This window comes from Talpa europaea, assembly GCF_964194135.1.
Source record: "Talpa europaea genome assembly, chromosome: 15".
Taxonomy (NCBI): Eukaryota; Metazoa; Chordata; class Mammalia; order Eulipotyphla; family Talpidae; genus Talpa; species Talpa europaea.
Window position 1 is genome coordinate 26,561,725 of NC_140083.1, and position 14,163 is coordinate 26,575,887.

A 14,163-nucleotide genomic window follows, 5' to 3' on the forward strand; every position below is an offset into this window, starting at 1 on the left:
AAAACAAATCATTGCATTTGCGTAATTCAGGGGCCATGGTCCCTTCTTTAAGTCACTAGTCTTGAGCAAAATGAGAAAAATTTTAGATCACAGCCTAAAATTCTCTAATGTTCTTATTTAAAATATGTCACCAAGCTAAAGACTGGTCACCTTACTGTTGGTTTCCAAAATAAATGTAAAGAATTTATAAGATTATTTTACAGCAATAGGAACGGATTTATTGATAACCAAGAGTAAATGGAGTCCTTTAAAAATAATGTGTGCTCTTAAACATTTTAGATATGTTCTAGACATGTAGATGACAGAAATACTGTAGAAATACCACATAATGAGTTCAGCAGTGTATTTCATTTACTTTCTTCAGTATGGTAGGTAATGTCGTACACAATTTACATCTACTATAGTTCTCATAATTTTCACAGGGCCTTTCAGGTAGATTCTGTGATTTCCTTCCACACACGAGGAAACATAGTTTCTTAGGAGTTGTGTTATAAAAAATTGCAGATGGTCTGAACTCAGTTTTCCTTTCACTTATTTAAAATCTCCGGTGAAGGCTATGATCTGAAGAATATGTAGTTCAGTATTTCAGCTGAACCTTGAATGCCCTATATAGTTTTAAGTGGCCTGTATATAGTCAAGAGAGAATACCTTACTGTTTTTATACTCTGAAAAGAGTAGCATATTTTCCCTCTAGAAAAAAATTAGTTTTGTACCTGATTCATCCCAACTTTCAAATTGAGCAACAAATACATTAAAACAGAATATCTTTATTTTTAGACCAGGGGAGGGTCATTGCAAAGCACAAAATGTTGTTTTATAAAATTGTCTTTTTCTGATATAATTAATCTCATATAATATTCCAAAGTTTGATAGAAGAATAACAATGATCTTTAATAAATAACCTATGTAAGAAAATTAAATGTGTGCTTGAATCAGGCTAGAATTATTCATTCCAATAAAACTTACAAAGTCAATGTCTAATAGCAAGGGTAATTAAATTCCTTTTAAAAAATAACTAATTAATGTACATCTCAGTACAGTGCTGACAACTTCATCTGGAAAGAATTCTCCACATTTGTTTCCACAAACATAAGATCTTATATTGGTTTGGCACATACAGTATTTAATAAGGTCTTAGAAGATGTGCTTTCATCCCATAGTTATTTAAAATTAGCCACTTATGAAGCCAGCTTTTCCTCCAATATTTCTAAGAAGGGCAGTGATTATCTATATCCTGTTGCCAGGATTTTGTAAAAGAAATTTCTATTCTAAAAGCTTTCCATTCAAAAATATACATATGTATATTTTATGTACATACAACAAACATAATTAAATGGCTTTATTTCATTGTCTACATAATATATTTTTTTTAATTTTAGGCTTGACTGGATTAAGCTTACTAAGCAAGTGAATAATAACATTCTTAGAAGTGTATTAGACTCCTTTAAAGAATCTCAGATATTTTAGCTACTTGAAGTCAGTATTAACTTTTAAGAAAATTTATTTCTGAAGCAGTGTGATGATGAGCCATGCGAAAAACTTCTGAACCATCATATTTTATTTATAAGGATGACTACAAATGTGCTGGCATTTTATTTTGTCTATATCCTATCACCTGCCTTTATCTATCAAATCAGTCCTGCCATCACCCTGGAGTGCTCTTAGAGCCATTTGGATTACTACTCTCATCCTAACCTTTGATTTTCACAGCTTCATCACTTCTGGTGTCATTCTCTACTCCAGGTCAGACACTATCATATTCTGAATCTTGCCATCAGCTCTAAATTTTTCTGACTCCAAAATTTCTAAGTTAATTTTATCAATCCTTCCTAATCATAATCTTCTGCTTTCAGATTGCTTTATCAACTGTCCCTATCATCTTTTTAAAAGCTTGTGTCTTTTTACCAGTATATTATCCCTTTTCTGTCTTTAGCTTAGATTCCAAGTCCATAATTTCAATACAATGAAACATCCCTAAATGTCATTATTTCTCTTTAATCTGTGTGCATGCATATGTCATAAACACAGTCACTGTTGAATCTTCTCTCTCCATGTCTACATTTGGACACCTCCATCCTATTGGAGAATATCACAGCAGGGTCATTTGGACTGGCTGTCTTTGGGAATTCAGCACTTCCTGGTAATCTCAGTATTTTTCACTCACCAGCCAGTCTTCTTTCTACTCTCTGCAGCTTCTGTTGGAGACCTCCAATGGCCTCAAGTCTGGATCCTCTATAGATGAGTTCACATTCTACTTTACAGGACAAGAAAGAAGACACCATCTAAGGGCTCTTGTTATTTGCTGCCCAATTCACACTCTCTCCTACTTCTTACTGAAAGGCAGGGCACTCTTTTTTTACTTAAAGGCCACCCCTTCTAATTTTCTCACTCATTTTGTGCTAATTTCCCATCTGCTCTTACACTTTCAAATACTGATCTTTTCTGTGTTTTGGCCAGCAACAATTAAATATTCTCAAATCTCACCTACTGTAAGAAGTTCTTCCTTCATTCAACATTTCCACTCCATTACTAACTTTTCACTACCCAATCTGGTGTTCATAACAGATTTAAAAATATTTCTGAGTCACCAACGTGAACTTTAAAAAGAGACAACTATATTCCATGTAGGAAGCACATGTGTGAAATATTTCATGTGAAGGTTTACATCCAAAGTTGGCTAGTTTATGAACAGAAAGTCCATTCTTTTCCTTAGCGATCTAGAAGTTCAGAGTGAGACAACTGAGTTTAAGGCTCCTGTGTTAGACTATAAGGCTTATATCAGACATAATGTGTTTTTGTTGTGTCTGGATATATGCTGATGTTACCAAAGAAAGCATTATGCCAATAATTGAATTTGATGTAATTAATTAGATAACTTAAAAACTGTTCTTTTTTTATAGTTGACAGAATTTCTGTTGCTTTTATCATCTTCATAAACTAGAAGAGAAAAAAAGAATAAATAGGTTATCTGTTACTATAAATAACTGCTTGTAGGAAAGAATAATTTGTGTAAGATGAATTAAACACTTCATCCAAACAAGAAAAAACCCCAACTCTGCAAAATATATTACCCTAATAGATTTGTAATACATTACCACAAAAATCTCTGAGATTTTATGACTATAGATTATTGTACTTCATAGAAAATATATTTTGAAATTCATGAGTTAATGTACTTAATATTCTAAAGTGAGATAGCTGGTCAGTATTGCTCTTACTTTAATGGATTATGTAGAAAAAAGTTCATGGAAACACTAAGAAATTAAGCAACTTATGCAAATTGGTAACAAATGTATTAGAACTTTAAGCAATACTTTTGAGAAATATTTTTATATGTGTGTTTCCTGTTTATTTTCAAAATTCCTCTTATATTTATTTTTATTAATACATGTTTTCTATTTTTAAAATGATGAAAGATATATGGGATATCAGTATTCTAGTGTGCAGATTTAATCAACTTGATTTGTTGAAGAGCAATTCTTAGATAGCTCATAGGTTGAGGACAATTATTTTGTCCATGGTAATAACTAACCACAAATACATCTGGCAATTTGCTTGGAAAGTTCAGAAACTGCCTTTACTTCAGAGGTCTTTAAAGAGCTCACAGGTTTGTTGACCAGAAAACCATTTTAATGAATTAAAAGCTATCTATTTTTGGTCTTTAATTCATGGTATGTACTGGGTGAAAAAAATGCCATAAATTTTTTTAGGATATTATACTGCCAGTCTATCTGGATGTTATGTTTTTGTTTATGTGAAAATTTAAGGAACTTGCCACAGTTATTCTGAAGTTAAGATCAAGAATATGCATTTCTCAAAAATGCCCATTGAATAACCTAAGACATGGTTTCTCTGAATGAATGCATTTGGAGGAGGCCTGTGCAGGGTGTTCCATTGCTTGTCAAACTTTTCTTTATAAATGATTGTGCAATAAACAAGGAAATTCTAACTTGCCAACTATCTAAAATAGGGATTTCTGCTTCATATTTTGTTATGTTGAATATATTTTATGAGTTAAAAGTTTATTTTTCTAATAACTGGTTTATTATGCTTGTACAAAGAATTTAAAATAATATTCCATGGCTTTTTGTTGAATTATTTAAATTCCATGTTTTCCCAGTGCCTCTACTATATCCAGGGATCAAGTAGGCTACTTCAAAAGCTACATTGAAGTCAGTATCATTTTAGTGATAATTTCTGGTAATATAGATGAATCAGCCTAGTTCACTTTTTTTTTTTTCCCTCCTCGGAGCAGCATTTATTAACATCTGTCCAGATAAATAAGTTTTTCTATTGAAAGAGACTCAGCTGGTGCAAACTCAACATTATTTTGCCAGTTCAAATGGAAGAAGATATAATGTGGCAAGGGGAGAAGAATGATAGAATTCCTTTATACCTTCTCATGGTCTGATTACTAATCCTGACATATTTATGCAACTATCTTTTATTATGGCACTTGTTGGAATAACGAACCTGGATCCATTATGGACCCAGAATATTCAAATATCTTCTTAATTAAATTGAAGAAATTAAAATCAGAACCTGCTAGTAATCTTAACAAAACCAGGTTTAAGAACTAGAATCCAGATATTTTGACCTGGAGCCTGTGCTTTATTCAAGTTACTGCCTCTCCAGAGGTCGACTGTACTTTCTCTTGAGTTCTCACAGTAGGTTTATGAGACTGTGTAAGACACTGAGTGCCATTTCTTAGTTGTTACTTCCATTTGTAAAATAACCCAGTAGTGCCCTAAGGTAAAAACTGTTCTTTAATGAAGTGCTTGACTTCCTCCTGGGGTATACTGGAGGCTGGGAAAAATGTGGTCGTGCATGTTTCAGAGTGGCTCATTTTCAAGAGACAGACTTGCTGGTCAACTATTAGAACTGCCCTCAGCCTGATCATGCTTTTGGATACAGTGAGTATGTGTGTCATGGGGGAAGAAAAAGACGCCATGTCTTTCTCATATCTGAGCTTTCACACATCTGAAATGATGCTCTTGTTTTATTCCATGGCTTTCTTTGGATTGAAATGTATCCATTAACATTTGTGTGCTTTTCTTTCCCATCCACCCTTCTCCATCTCATGAAAAGCACATCTGGGTAAGTGGAATCACAATGGCTGCTGAACATGTTTATTTTCAGCACCATCCTCTTTTTTTTTTTCTCTTCAGTATTTCTCTTTTCAGTTGTAACACAAGCTGCACTGCCTCTGATCTAAAATGAAAATGAAAGTATATTCATTTCCACACCATAAAAAGAATCATTGGTTCAGAGAAATGTTCACATTCAAATTAATTATGTTGGTGTTTCATGCACTTCTGTTTCTTTGGTTCTATTAGACACATGTCGGGGGACATATCAGACTTCATTTCCCCTAGTTCTCCATGTCATTTTCTGGGGTCTAGGGTAACACTCAGACTTAAGTCATAGTTGCAGGTCCCATTGGTCATTTTGACTGTGCTGCATGCCTGGATCTACCCTGTGTCCCTTAGTGCTTTGGGGTTTCCACCAGCATTCTATTCATGAGACAAACCTATTTGTCAATTACTGGAACCGCTCTTAGATGAAGAGTGTTTAATGCTGGGTTTTCTCTACCGGGACTTTGGCACTTAGATTCCAAAGCAATCCTTGGTTTGAAATGAAACTTTCTTTTTGTGTATTCTTTCTGCTGTTCCCTGTACTACTGATTAATTTTTAAATTAAACTTTTAAATCTATTATAATCAGATTATAGTTGCAAATTTTGAAATATTTTTGAACTAAGATTAAAATGTGTTATCTATTCTTAAAACAAATTAGACTTTGAAGAAAAAGGTATTTTATATAACATTTAAAAAATAGTATTTAACATGATCATCTCATTAAAACACTTTGCATGGGGGGGAGTCATTCCTTTTTAAGTTTAAAGCAGCATTTTTGGGAGTTAAATACAATGACTCCAATGAAATACAATTATTATGAAAGCTATGAAGAGTGTCACAGCTACATGAAAATTTCATATACCAGTATAAGATATGACCTTTGTACTATTAGTTCATTAGTGTGATTTATATTTGCTATATATTTTTCTTCTCTAATTTTCAGCTATACTTACTAATTATTTAACACTGCAGTATTTGCCTTAGTTAGCATAACTTATGATATTAAGGAAAGCTCAGTAAGCTTGCATTAAAAATTAAGGCAAGTTGTGGTTAGAGTATTTCTATTCAATCATGCTTTTCAAATGCAGGTTGGATGTTCTTATTTTTTTTAAATAATAAATATTGTGGACATTGGAGTTTTAAAGCATTCTCAAGCTATCGTATAATATTGGACTTGCGTATTCTGATGATTTTTAAGTTTCACAAAGAATTTAAAACCAAGAAACAAAACTTGATTTGCCCATTCTTCTTGAATGAAACACTGAAAATTACATGGGTGATGCACCGTCATTACAAACTATAAGATGCTACTATAATTGCCTTAATTTTAAAATTTGTTTTCTTACTCTTACAACTTATATATTTTAGGTACTCAAAACATTTCCCTAGTACAGTAGGAGAAGGCCATAGTACAAATACAGTTGAAGACATGGGAAGGTTAGAGGTGCAAAGAATATACTGAGTTAGGAGTCAAGACAAGAGTATAAGCTGAATCTTCCCACTTATTTGATGAGTACCCTTAAGTGATTGAATTCTATTTTCTGTATTTACAAATATTACTATCAACTTCCTAATTCACACAAGAATATGAGAAAATATATACAACTGCAGCAACAGTGCACTCTAAACTTCAAATCTGAGTTAAAGTGAGCTCAAAATTAGATGAAGCACAAAGCAATCTGGTCTAATCTAAATGTATCCAAGTAATCTGAAAAATTACCACTGTTCCTCCAACAAGTCCCCAACTTACAATCAAGAGGTGACTTGGGGAAACAGGCCACAGTGTCTTATAAAAGTAAGATTGCTTAATGAAAAGTAATACAAGCCCCTCTAGTTTTCAGTAAACAGCATGAATAATTGTATTGCTCCATCACATTTGTTTGTGTGTACATGTGTTTATACCCTTTTAATGGTTTTGAAAGTGATTAAATTCAAAACAAGGTAAGGAAGGAAATTATGTAAATCCGAACTCAAATTCACAAATAAATTAAATTTCTTTCCTGAGACTAAGCCCTCCATTTTAGTGCAGCTTGAAAAGAAAAAGGTTTAAATATAAATGAACTTAGGTTTTAATGCAATCAAGTTATTTCAGTTCTGATCAACCTAGCATGTTTTCTTATACTCTAAACAAAACAGTACTTAAATGTGTAATGGATGTTTATATGCTCGGCATGTGAAAATGTGCCACAATAAGATTCATAAACATCCATACACTTGAACTTGCACACAGACAAAATCATCATATGCTATGCTGTAAAAACCAAGACAACCTTGTTAGTGTTATATTTGAAACTCTTAATTTTATGAAGCTAAATATATATATTTAGGTAATCAATGCTCTGAAGCAGCTGATTAGGATTCGTGACATATTTCTGTTAAAATATGTTAATTAAGATATACATTTTCAGTTTGCACATGTTACAAAAAAAATGGGTGGCATTATATTTTATTCACATTTGCTAGCCAGAATTTCAAACAGCTTTCAAATATGCTATTTTTATTTTTATAGAATTTATCAACAAGTATAGATTTCTAAATGATAGGGTTGTGGCCCATTAACAGTTTGAAAGTTGAGATCATATCCTATTTACCCTTCTGACTATTGAATTTTAATGGAACAAGATAAATTTTAGAATTAATAATAGTGCAAAATATAACTAAATTTGCAACTAGCATTATGTAGGGAAAATTTATTCTCTATGCAGCACCATTAAAAAATAGTTTCAACTATCAAGTTACTTTGGCTTATACTTTATTCTTGGTTGATATGAAATTACACATTTTTTCTTCTGGCTATCTCAATAACTGAGTAATTGCCATGTTCTGTAATAAGTAAATAAGCCTCAAAGATACGTTTTTCCAACTAGAGAATTACTTTGTATTACAATTGCACAAAATCAATTGAATTGAATTGAATTACACAAATTCAACTTTTCTAACCTGATTATCTAAATGAGACTAACCTCCTACCTCTGGACAAGATGCAGAATTTGATATTAGTGGGAGTAACAAGAAAAGAAAACCCACAGCTTAGTTTTTCTCTTATTTCTTTGAGGATTAACACCAGTGATAGTTAGGGGACAAAGACTATATTTTAGCCAGGGGGTCAAATATATATATATATATATATATATATATATATATATATATATATATACATATATATTCTACTTCTAAATACAAATGAGCACAAGAAAAAAGATAAAAATAGGAATCTATCTTTTCATCAAATATTATCAGTGCTAGTATCCTGCTTTCTTAATGATGAAACATCTAGAGGTTAATTAGAATAGTGTTGGGTTATGCGAGCTGACTCTGTCACCAGGTTAGGGCTAAAGTTCTGGCTCTGGACTCACTGGTTGTATGACTCTATGTATCCTTTTTACTTCAGTGTCCTCATCTGCAAACAGGTATCAATATGTATCTTACTAGGGTATTTTGAAAATTAAATGAATTATACATGTAAAGCACTTAAATAGGGCTTCACACATAGTAAGGAATACATGAATGTCAGCTATTATTATCTGGTTTCCAGACTTCGATTCTCTACCTCTGGAATCTTTGCTCTTTCAAACCAGAATATTGCAGCTCAGAAGAATATGAAGAGGTTCAAAAGAATACAGATATAGCTTTATTATAATACTACAATAAATTTCATTATAATCTGTTTAATTACATTTAAAGAAAAATTTAATTTCTAAACAAGAACTATAATAAGTACAACAATTGGAGTACATAAAAGTTATTGTATTTGTGTAGAAGAAAAATTAATTCTTCCTGGGAGAAGTCTTGGATCCAATAGGAAGGTTAAAACATTTGCTGTGTCAAAGGCTAAGTGTGAGTTTGCCTTGATTATTATGCAAAGAGGGATGTTCCATGGAGGCAGATGATACAAAGAGGCACAAGGTAAAGGCATTTCATAGTCACAGAGGATAAAATAGAATGGGGTGTTTGGGGAATAGCAAATATTTCAGTACTGATTGAACAGAAGCAGCGAAAGCAGTGAGGCAGACAACCAGGTTAGGGGAATAAGAGTATTTCTAGTTGTGCTAAGATATTTGACCATTATTTTTTGGGCAATAAAAAGGTTTTTAATCAGGCAAGTCTTATAAAAAATATTTGCATTTAGGAACCTATTGCCAGAAATTAGGAAAAAGGCAGAGGGAGAAGTTTCAGAAGGAAAGACAGATTCTGGAAGTATCACAAGATGAGTATTTGAACAAAAGCTTTTTGAACAAAATATTTTCTGTCATTTTAGAGAGGGCCACTGTATTCTTTCTACCCAACTTGAGTAACTACTAATCAAAATTCACATTTCTTATTAGAGTGCAATAAATAGTTGGCTGTTAACAAAACATATAATTCACTTGTGAAATGCTATGTGCTTCCTGGTTGTTGAGTGAATATTTGCTGGCTTTTTTAATAAATGTAGCAGAAGCTAATTATAAATGTGTATTTTCTTCTTTCCCCATGAGTAATCCAGCCTCTTCCCATCCTCCCTTATGCTAATCCTGCTTGGAATGCAGTTCCTTTTCCTTCCTACCTGCTCTTCATAACCAGCTGGATTGCTACAGAACCTTTTCCAGTTGTTTCCATTGTGATTAACCATTTTCCAAATCCTCACAATCAATGTGTATCTGCAAGTTTCAGTATCAATTTGTGCATCATGCTACATTTTGGGGCAGTTTCACATGTTTGCATTTTTCTTTCTAACCTGGAAACTTTGGTCCATGTCTATTTCCATATCAAGTACAAGTCTCAGCTCATAACGGATGCTTGATAAGTAATAACAGATGCTTGATAAGTACCTGATGCTAGGATGTTGGACCCTTCAACCCATTTCTATCAATATATGTGTCACAGTGGTACTAGGATAATTGAATATGATTTTTGATGAAGGAATGCCATTTGGGAAGCCCAAAGGAATAGGTAATGGAAAAGCAATCCAGGTGAGGAAGTCTTAGTTTTCCAGGCATCAATATCACTATTCATTTTCCCTTGGGCTGAATAGGTTATATGCAGAACTTACCTTGCTTTCCTTCATAGCTCCTCAAATGCAACAGCAGTTGATTTATGTATTTCTTCAGCTGCTGCAAGGATGTTTTACATCCTAGCTCCTTGCTCCCCACCCCATTGTATTTCTGCTGATAATAACCATTGCAAATAAATAAAACTCTTCAGTTGAAAAGAATTTTTATTATATATTTTGTTATATATGGTTTTTACATATTATGCATTTCTATTATATATGTGTGCTTATTTACCTCAATAAGTAAATAATTGAATGATAGTAGGGATCAATCATGCTTCATTTTGGAGTTCATCTGTGATATTAATGATAGATTCCTAAGCATAAATGACATACATTCAAAATAAAGCAATTAATATATAACTACATTTCATCTCTTTCATGTGTGAGACAAAAGAATACTAAGGAACAGAAGATATGTTTTACAATGTATTCTAGCTAGATATTCATCAATTTTAGTTTCAAAGAAAATATGTACTTGCTATTTCAATGATGAATGATCATACTTTGGTTTGTAAGTGAGTATTAGTTCTAAAGACTCAGTAGTCAGGACAGTGATTAAAGATGCATTTGTCAAGGCTCTTTACATCTTTTTGTTATCAGAAGCAACCATTTGTTGGCATCGATTTGTTTCACTTTCATTAAAATCAGTAGTAATTATAAATGAAAGGAAATACAATATTGCATTTTACACTTTACATTGCTTTGTAGTAGTGGAAGTCAGTTTCCTTGGATTTCTCTTCAAATGAGAAGTAATTTTGTAGTCTAGACAAAATACTAAATTTCTAAGGTAGACTAGGCATCTGCATCTGAAAAGTGTACTGAAATCAAGCACATCTCTTGAATGAGGCTGAAATAAACAAATTTATCTTCTGCCTCCATAGAAAGGAATTTTTCTATGATTGAGATGGTAAAGGGAAGTGATCAAGGCAGACAGAACCAACCACATTTAGATCCGCCGTAACGGTTGCTTGACTATACATATATGAACATTTTCTTATTAGAAGTGTAAGATATTTGCTGATAATAAAATTCAACTTCTTAGTTCATTAATATTTAATGTTTGAATTCTGTTGAATATGTGTTGGACAAAATTATTTTTAGATATCAAACAGTTCACTCCACTCAACATCAACGAATGACTTGTGTCTATTATTCAAAGGAAGGAGTTCTGATATTCTATATTATCTCATAAATAGCTTGTAAGGATTTTTTTAAAATATTGTCATTAAAAATAATCATTTTCCATATTAGCTGATATAATCTTTGCTGTACACTTCAGGCATGAACTTCTGGAAGAAGCTCGGAGAAAGGGATTACCTTTTGCCCAGTGGGATGGGCCTACTGTGGTCGCCTGGCTAGAGGTAAGAGAACGAAATTTGAAGGCTCTTATATCAATCAAGACTGATTTGATAGTTTTGTTTAGGATCAAGTAAAGACAGCTTCCGAAGTCATAGTTTTCCAACAGTCTGGAGTAGCTCTTAAAAGGAACATTTACTTTATTTAGGGATCGGTGACGTTGTGATTTTACTCAGATATTTTCCTTTGTGGCAGAAGGAAGCATTCAGTGGGATAAAAGGAAGTGTCTCTAAATTCTACCCTCTTCATATCTAGAGTAAGAGAAGAAACAGTCATTGAACCACATTTCTGTTGTTTCAAGAAAACATCAGTCCCAGTACTATAGTGTAGGTTACAAAGAAGAATCACCTGTTGAGCAATTGTGTTATCCAAGACCATTACTGCCACTCAGTTGCCTACTGAGCCATTCCTGAATCCATTTCTTTAAACCTTAGGAGTAAATTAGATTTAGGTACTTGGAATAAAGCAGAAGTCCTTTTACTTCTCTAAGATGAATGTTTTTAATGAAATAAGAATTACACTCTTCATTCTACGTAAAACATAGGGGGCTGGAAAAATAAAGCAGTTCCTGGGTAGAGGAGAAAGCAGCAGAGTACAGACAGGAAAGGGTTTACAAACTTGATCACAAGGAACCCCTTCATGCCACTTAGCAGCTGTGTTCACTGCTCCTTCCATTTAGTTCTCTACTGTGGGCTGTTGACAATGATTGGGTATGCCAATGTCAGAACAAAGAAGAATCCAGTTTTTTCTTGCCTGACAGAAGCAATTAAAACCCATTGTTTCAAGTAATTTGGAAACATTAAATCACCCACTTTCATTACCATATATCCAGAGCAAATGAAAAATCAATGAGTAAAATTAACGAATGCATTTTAGTTTAAAAAGTAGTCTTGTATAGATAGATAAAATCACACATTTTTGTATTTTTTCTTGGACTGAGTAAAAAGTGTATGCATCTTATTAAATTTTATTCTCTCCTATAAATCAGGAATTTTTAGCTCTTAGTGATTTGAGCTGTTTCTTTCAAAGATGTCTTTAAAATTACTATTAACTAAAAATCAATTATAAGACAAAACGCTTAAGAAAGTGCACCTCAAAATTAGCACCTCAGTTCTTCCTTCAGTTTCACTGCAATAACATGAGCTGCATTTTGACAGAGCATTAGCTGCTATTTTGGCAAGTGATGAACAAATCTTTTAGATTAAAAAAAGCAAATTTACTGACATTAAAGGGCTAGGAAATGACAGGCAGTGAAGTTTGTGCTAATTAAACCTATCCTGAGCACACAGAAATTGCTCATAATGTGCTTCCTAAAGTGACTCAAATTATAAAATGGAATAAACAAGATGAATGAGCCTGTGATCCAATGAGTAAGAGCTCTTACCTTTCACCTCCTTTGGCGCCTCCTTGAGTGCACAGCCGGCTGAGGATTATCTGTAGAAGTAAGTCTGATGCTTCCCACACCTTTTATTCATATCAAAAACTCCCCAGTGGCGCAGTGGGTTGAGCGCAGCACTTGAAGCTGTCTGCAGCCTTTGCAGCATGGGTTCAATTCTCTGCTGGTCAGGGAGATACCCACCAGGCGTGGCACACCTCTCCTGTCTCACCCGCTGCTCCCCTCAGCAGCGTATTTCAGTCAGTCCATCTGTTCTGCTCCCCATTCTGTCTCTGGTGAATCCTCTCACCCCCACAACTCTGGCCTGTACCCCAGTTCTTGTATAAGTAAATAAATCTTTAAAAAAAAAAAAACTTTAGAAGTCTAATGAGGGATGATGACATTAGTAACTGTATTGACAAGCATTTGGGTCATATTAGCCCTTGTGGAATTCCAAATATCTTAGGAGAGAGGGGAGTGGAAAATCAGTAGGGTCCAGTGGAGATAAATTTAGAAGTTTAGTTATTATGAGCAACTTGAGTTTATGAAGTACGAATTCAAGTCCCACTTCCTTCTTATCTAATTTTTTTTTTAAGATTTATTTATTTATTTATTTATACAAGCACTGGGTACAGTCAGAAGGGCAGGAGGGTGAGAGAATTCACCAGAGCCAGAGCGGGGAACAGAAGAGGCAGACTGACGAAATACACTGCTGAGGGGAGCAGCGGGCGGCAGGAGAGGTCTGCGCGCCATGTGGGACCCTCGCCGGTGGTCGGGGATCGAACCGGCACTGCAGAGGCTGCCCGAGCAGCTTCGCAGCCCAGCGCTCAACCGCTGCACCACCAGGGGAGGACCCCTTCTTATCTAATCTTACCTGTCAAAATCAGGTCAATCCCTGTGTCTATTCTGCTGTAGGGATTATTCAATCAGGCACTATGTTTGAGTTCCCCCTCTCCTTCCTCTTATCCCAGAAGCTCAAGCCACATTGATTCAAAGATTTGGCTTTTTGCTTGCTTGTTTGGATTTTTCCCCTATGGAGGCAAGTTGCCGTTTAATATGGCAGATTTTTTTTTTTTAATAAAAGCATAGTTGTATTAATTATCAGTTATCATGTAACAAATTGTCCCAAATTCAGCATTTATTTTCTTCTGTGAGTCAGGCATCTGCACTTGGCTTAGCTTCTTCCTCTGTTCCAAGTCTCTCACAAGGCTGCAATAAGGTATTAGTCAGAGGAGCAGTGATCTCAAGGCCTGACTCAGAGAG

The 14,163-nt window shown here is 34.0% G+C and overlaps 1 protein-coding gene across 10 annotated transcripts in view; it reads left to right on the plus strand.

The window, feature by feature from the left end:
• PPFIA2 (PTPRF interacting protein alpha 2) overlaps positions 1-14,163 on the plus strand; it is a gene marked incomplete at both ends in the record, with an annotated part of 353,793 nt that overhangs the window by 315,614 nt on the left and 24,016 nt on the right. For all 10 annotated transcript variants that reach the window (XM_084254528.1, XM_084254531.1, XM_084254532.1 and 7 more), the window contains one exon: positions 11,449-11,530. In XM_084254528.1, the coding sequence (XP_084110654.1) occupies positions 11,449-11,530 (82 nt within the window). The remainder of the gene's footprint in view (positions 1-11,448; positions 11,531-14,163) is intronic.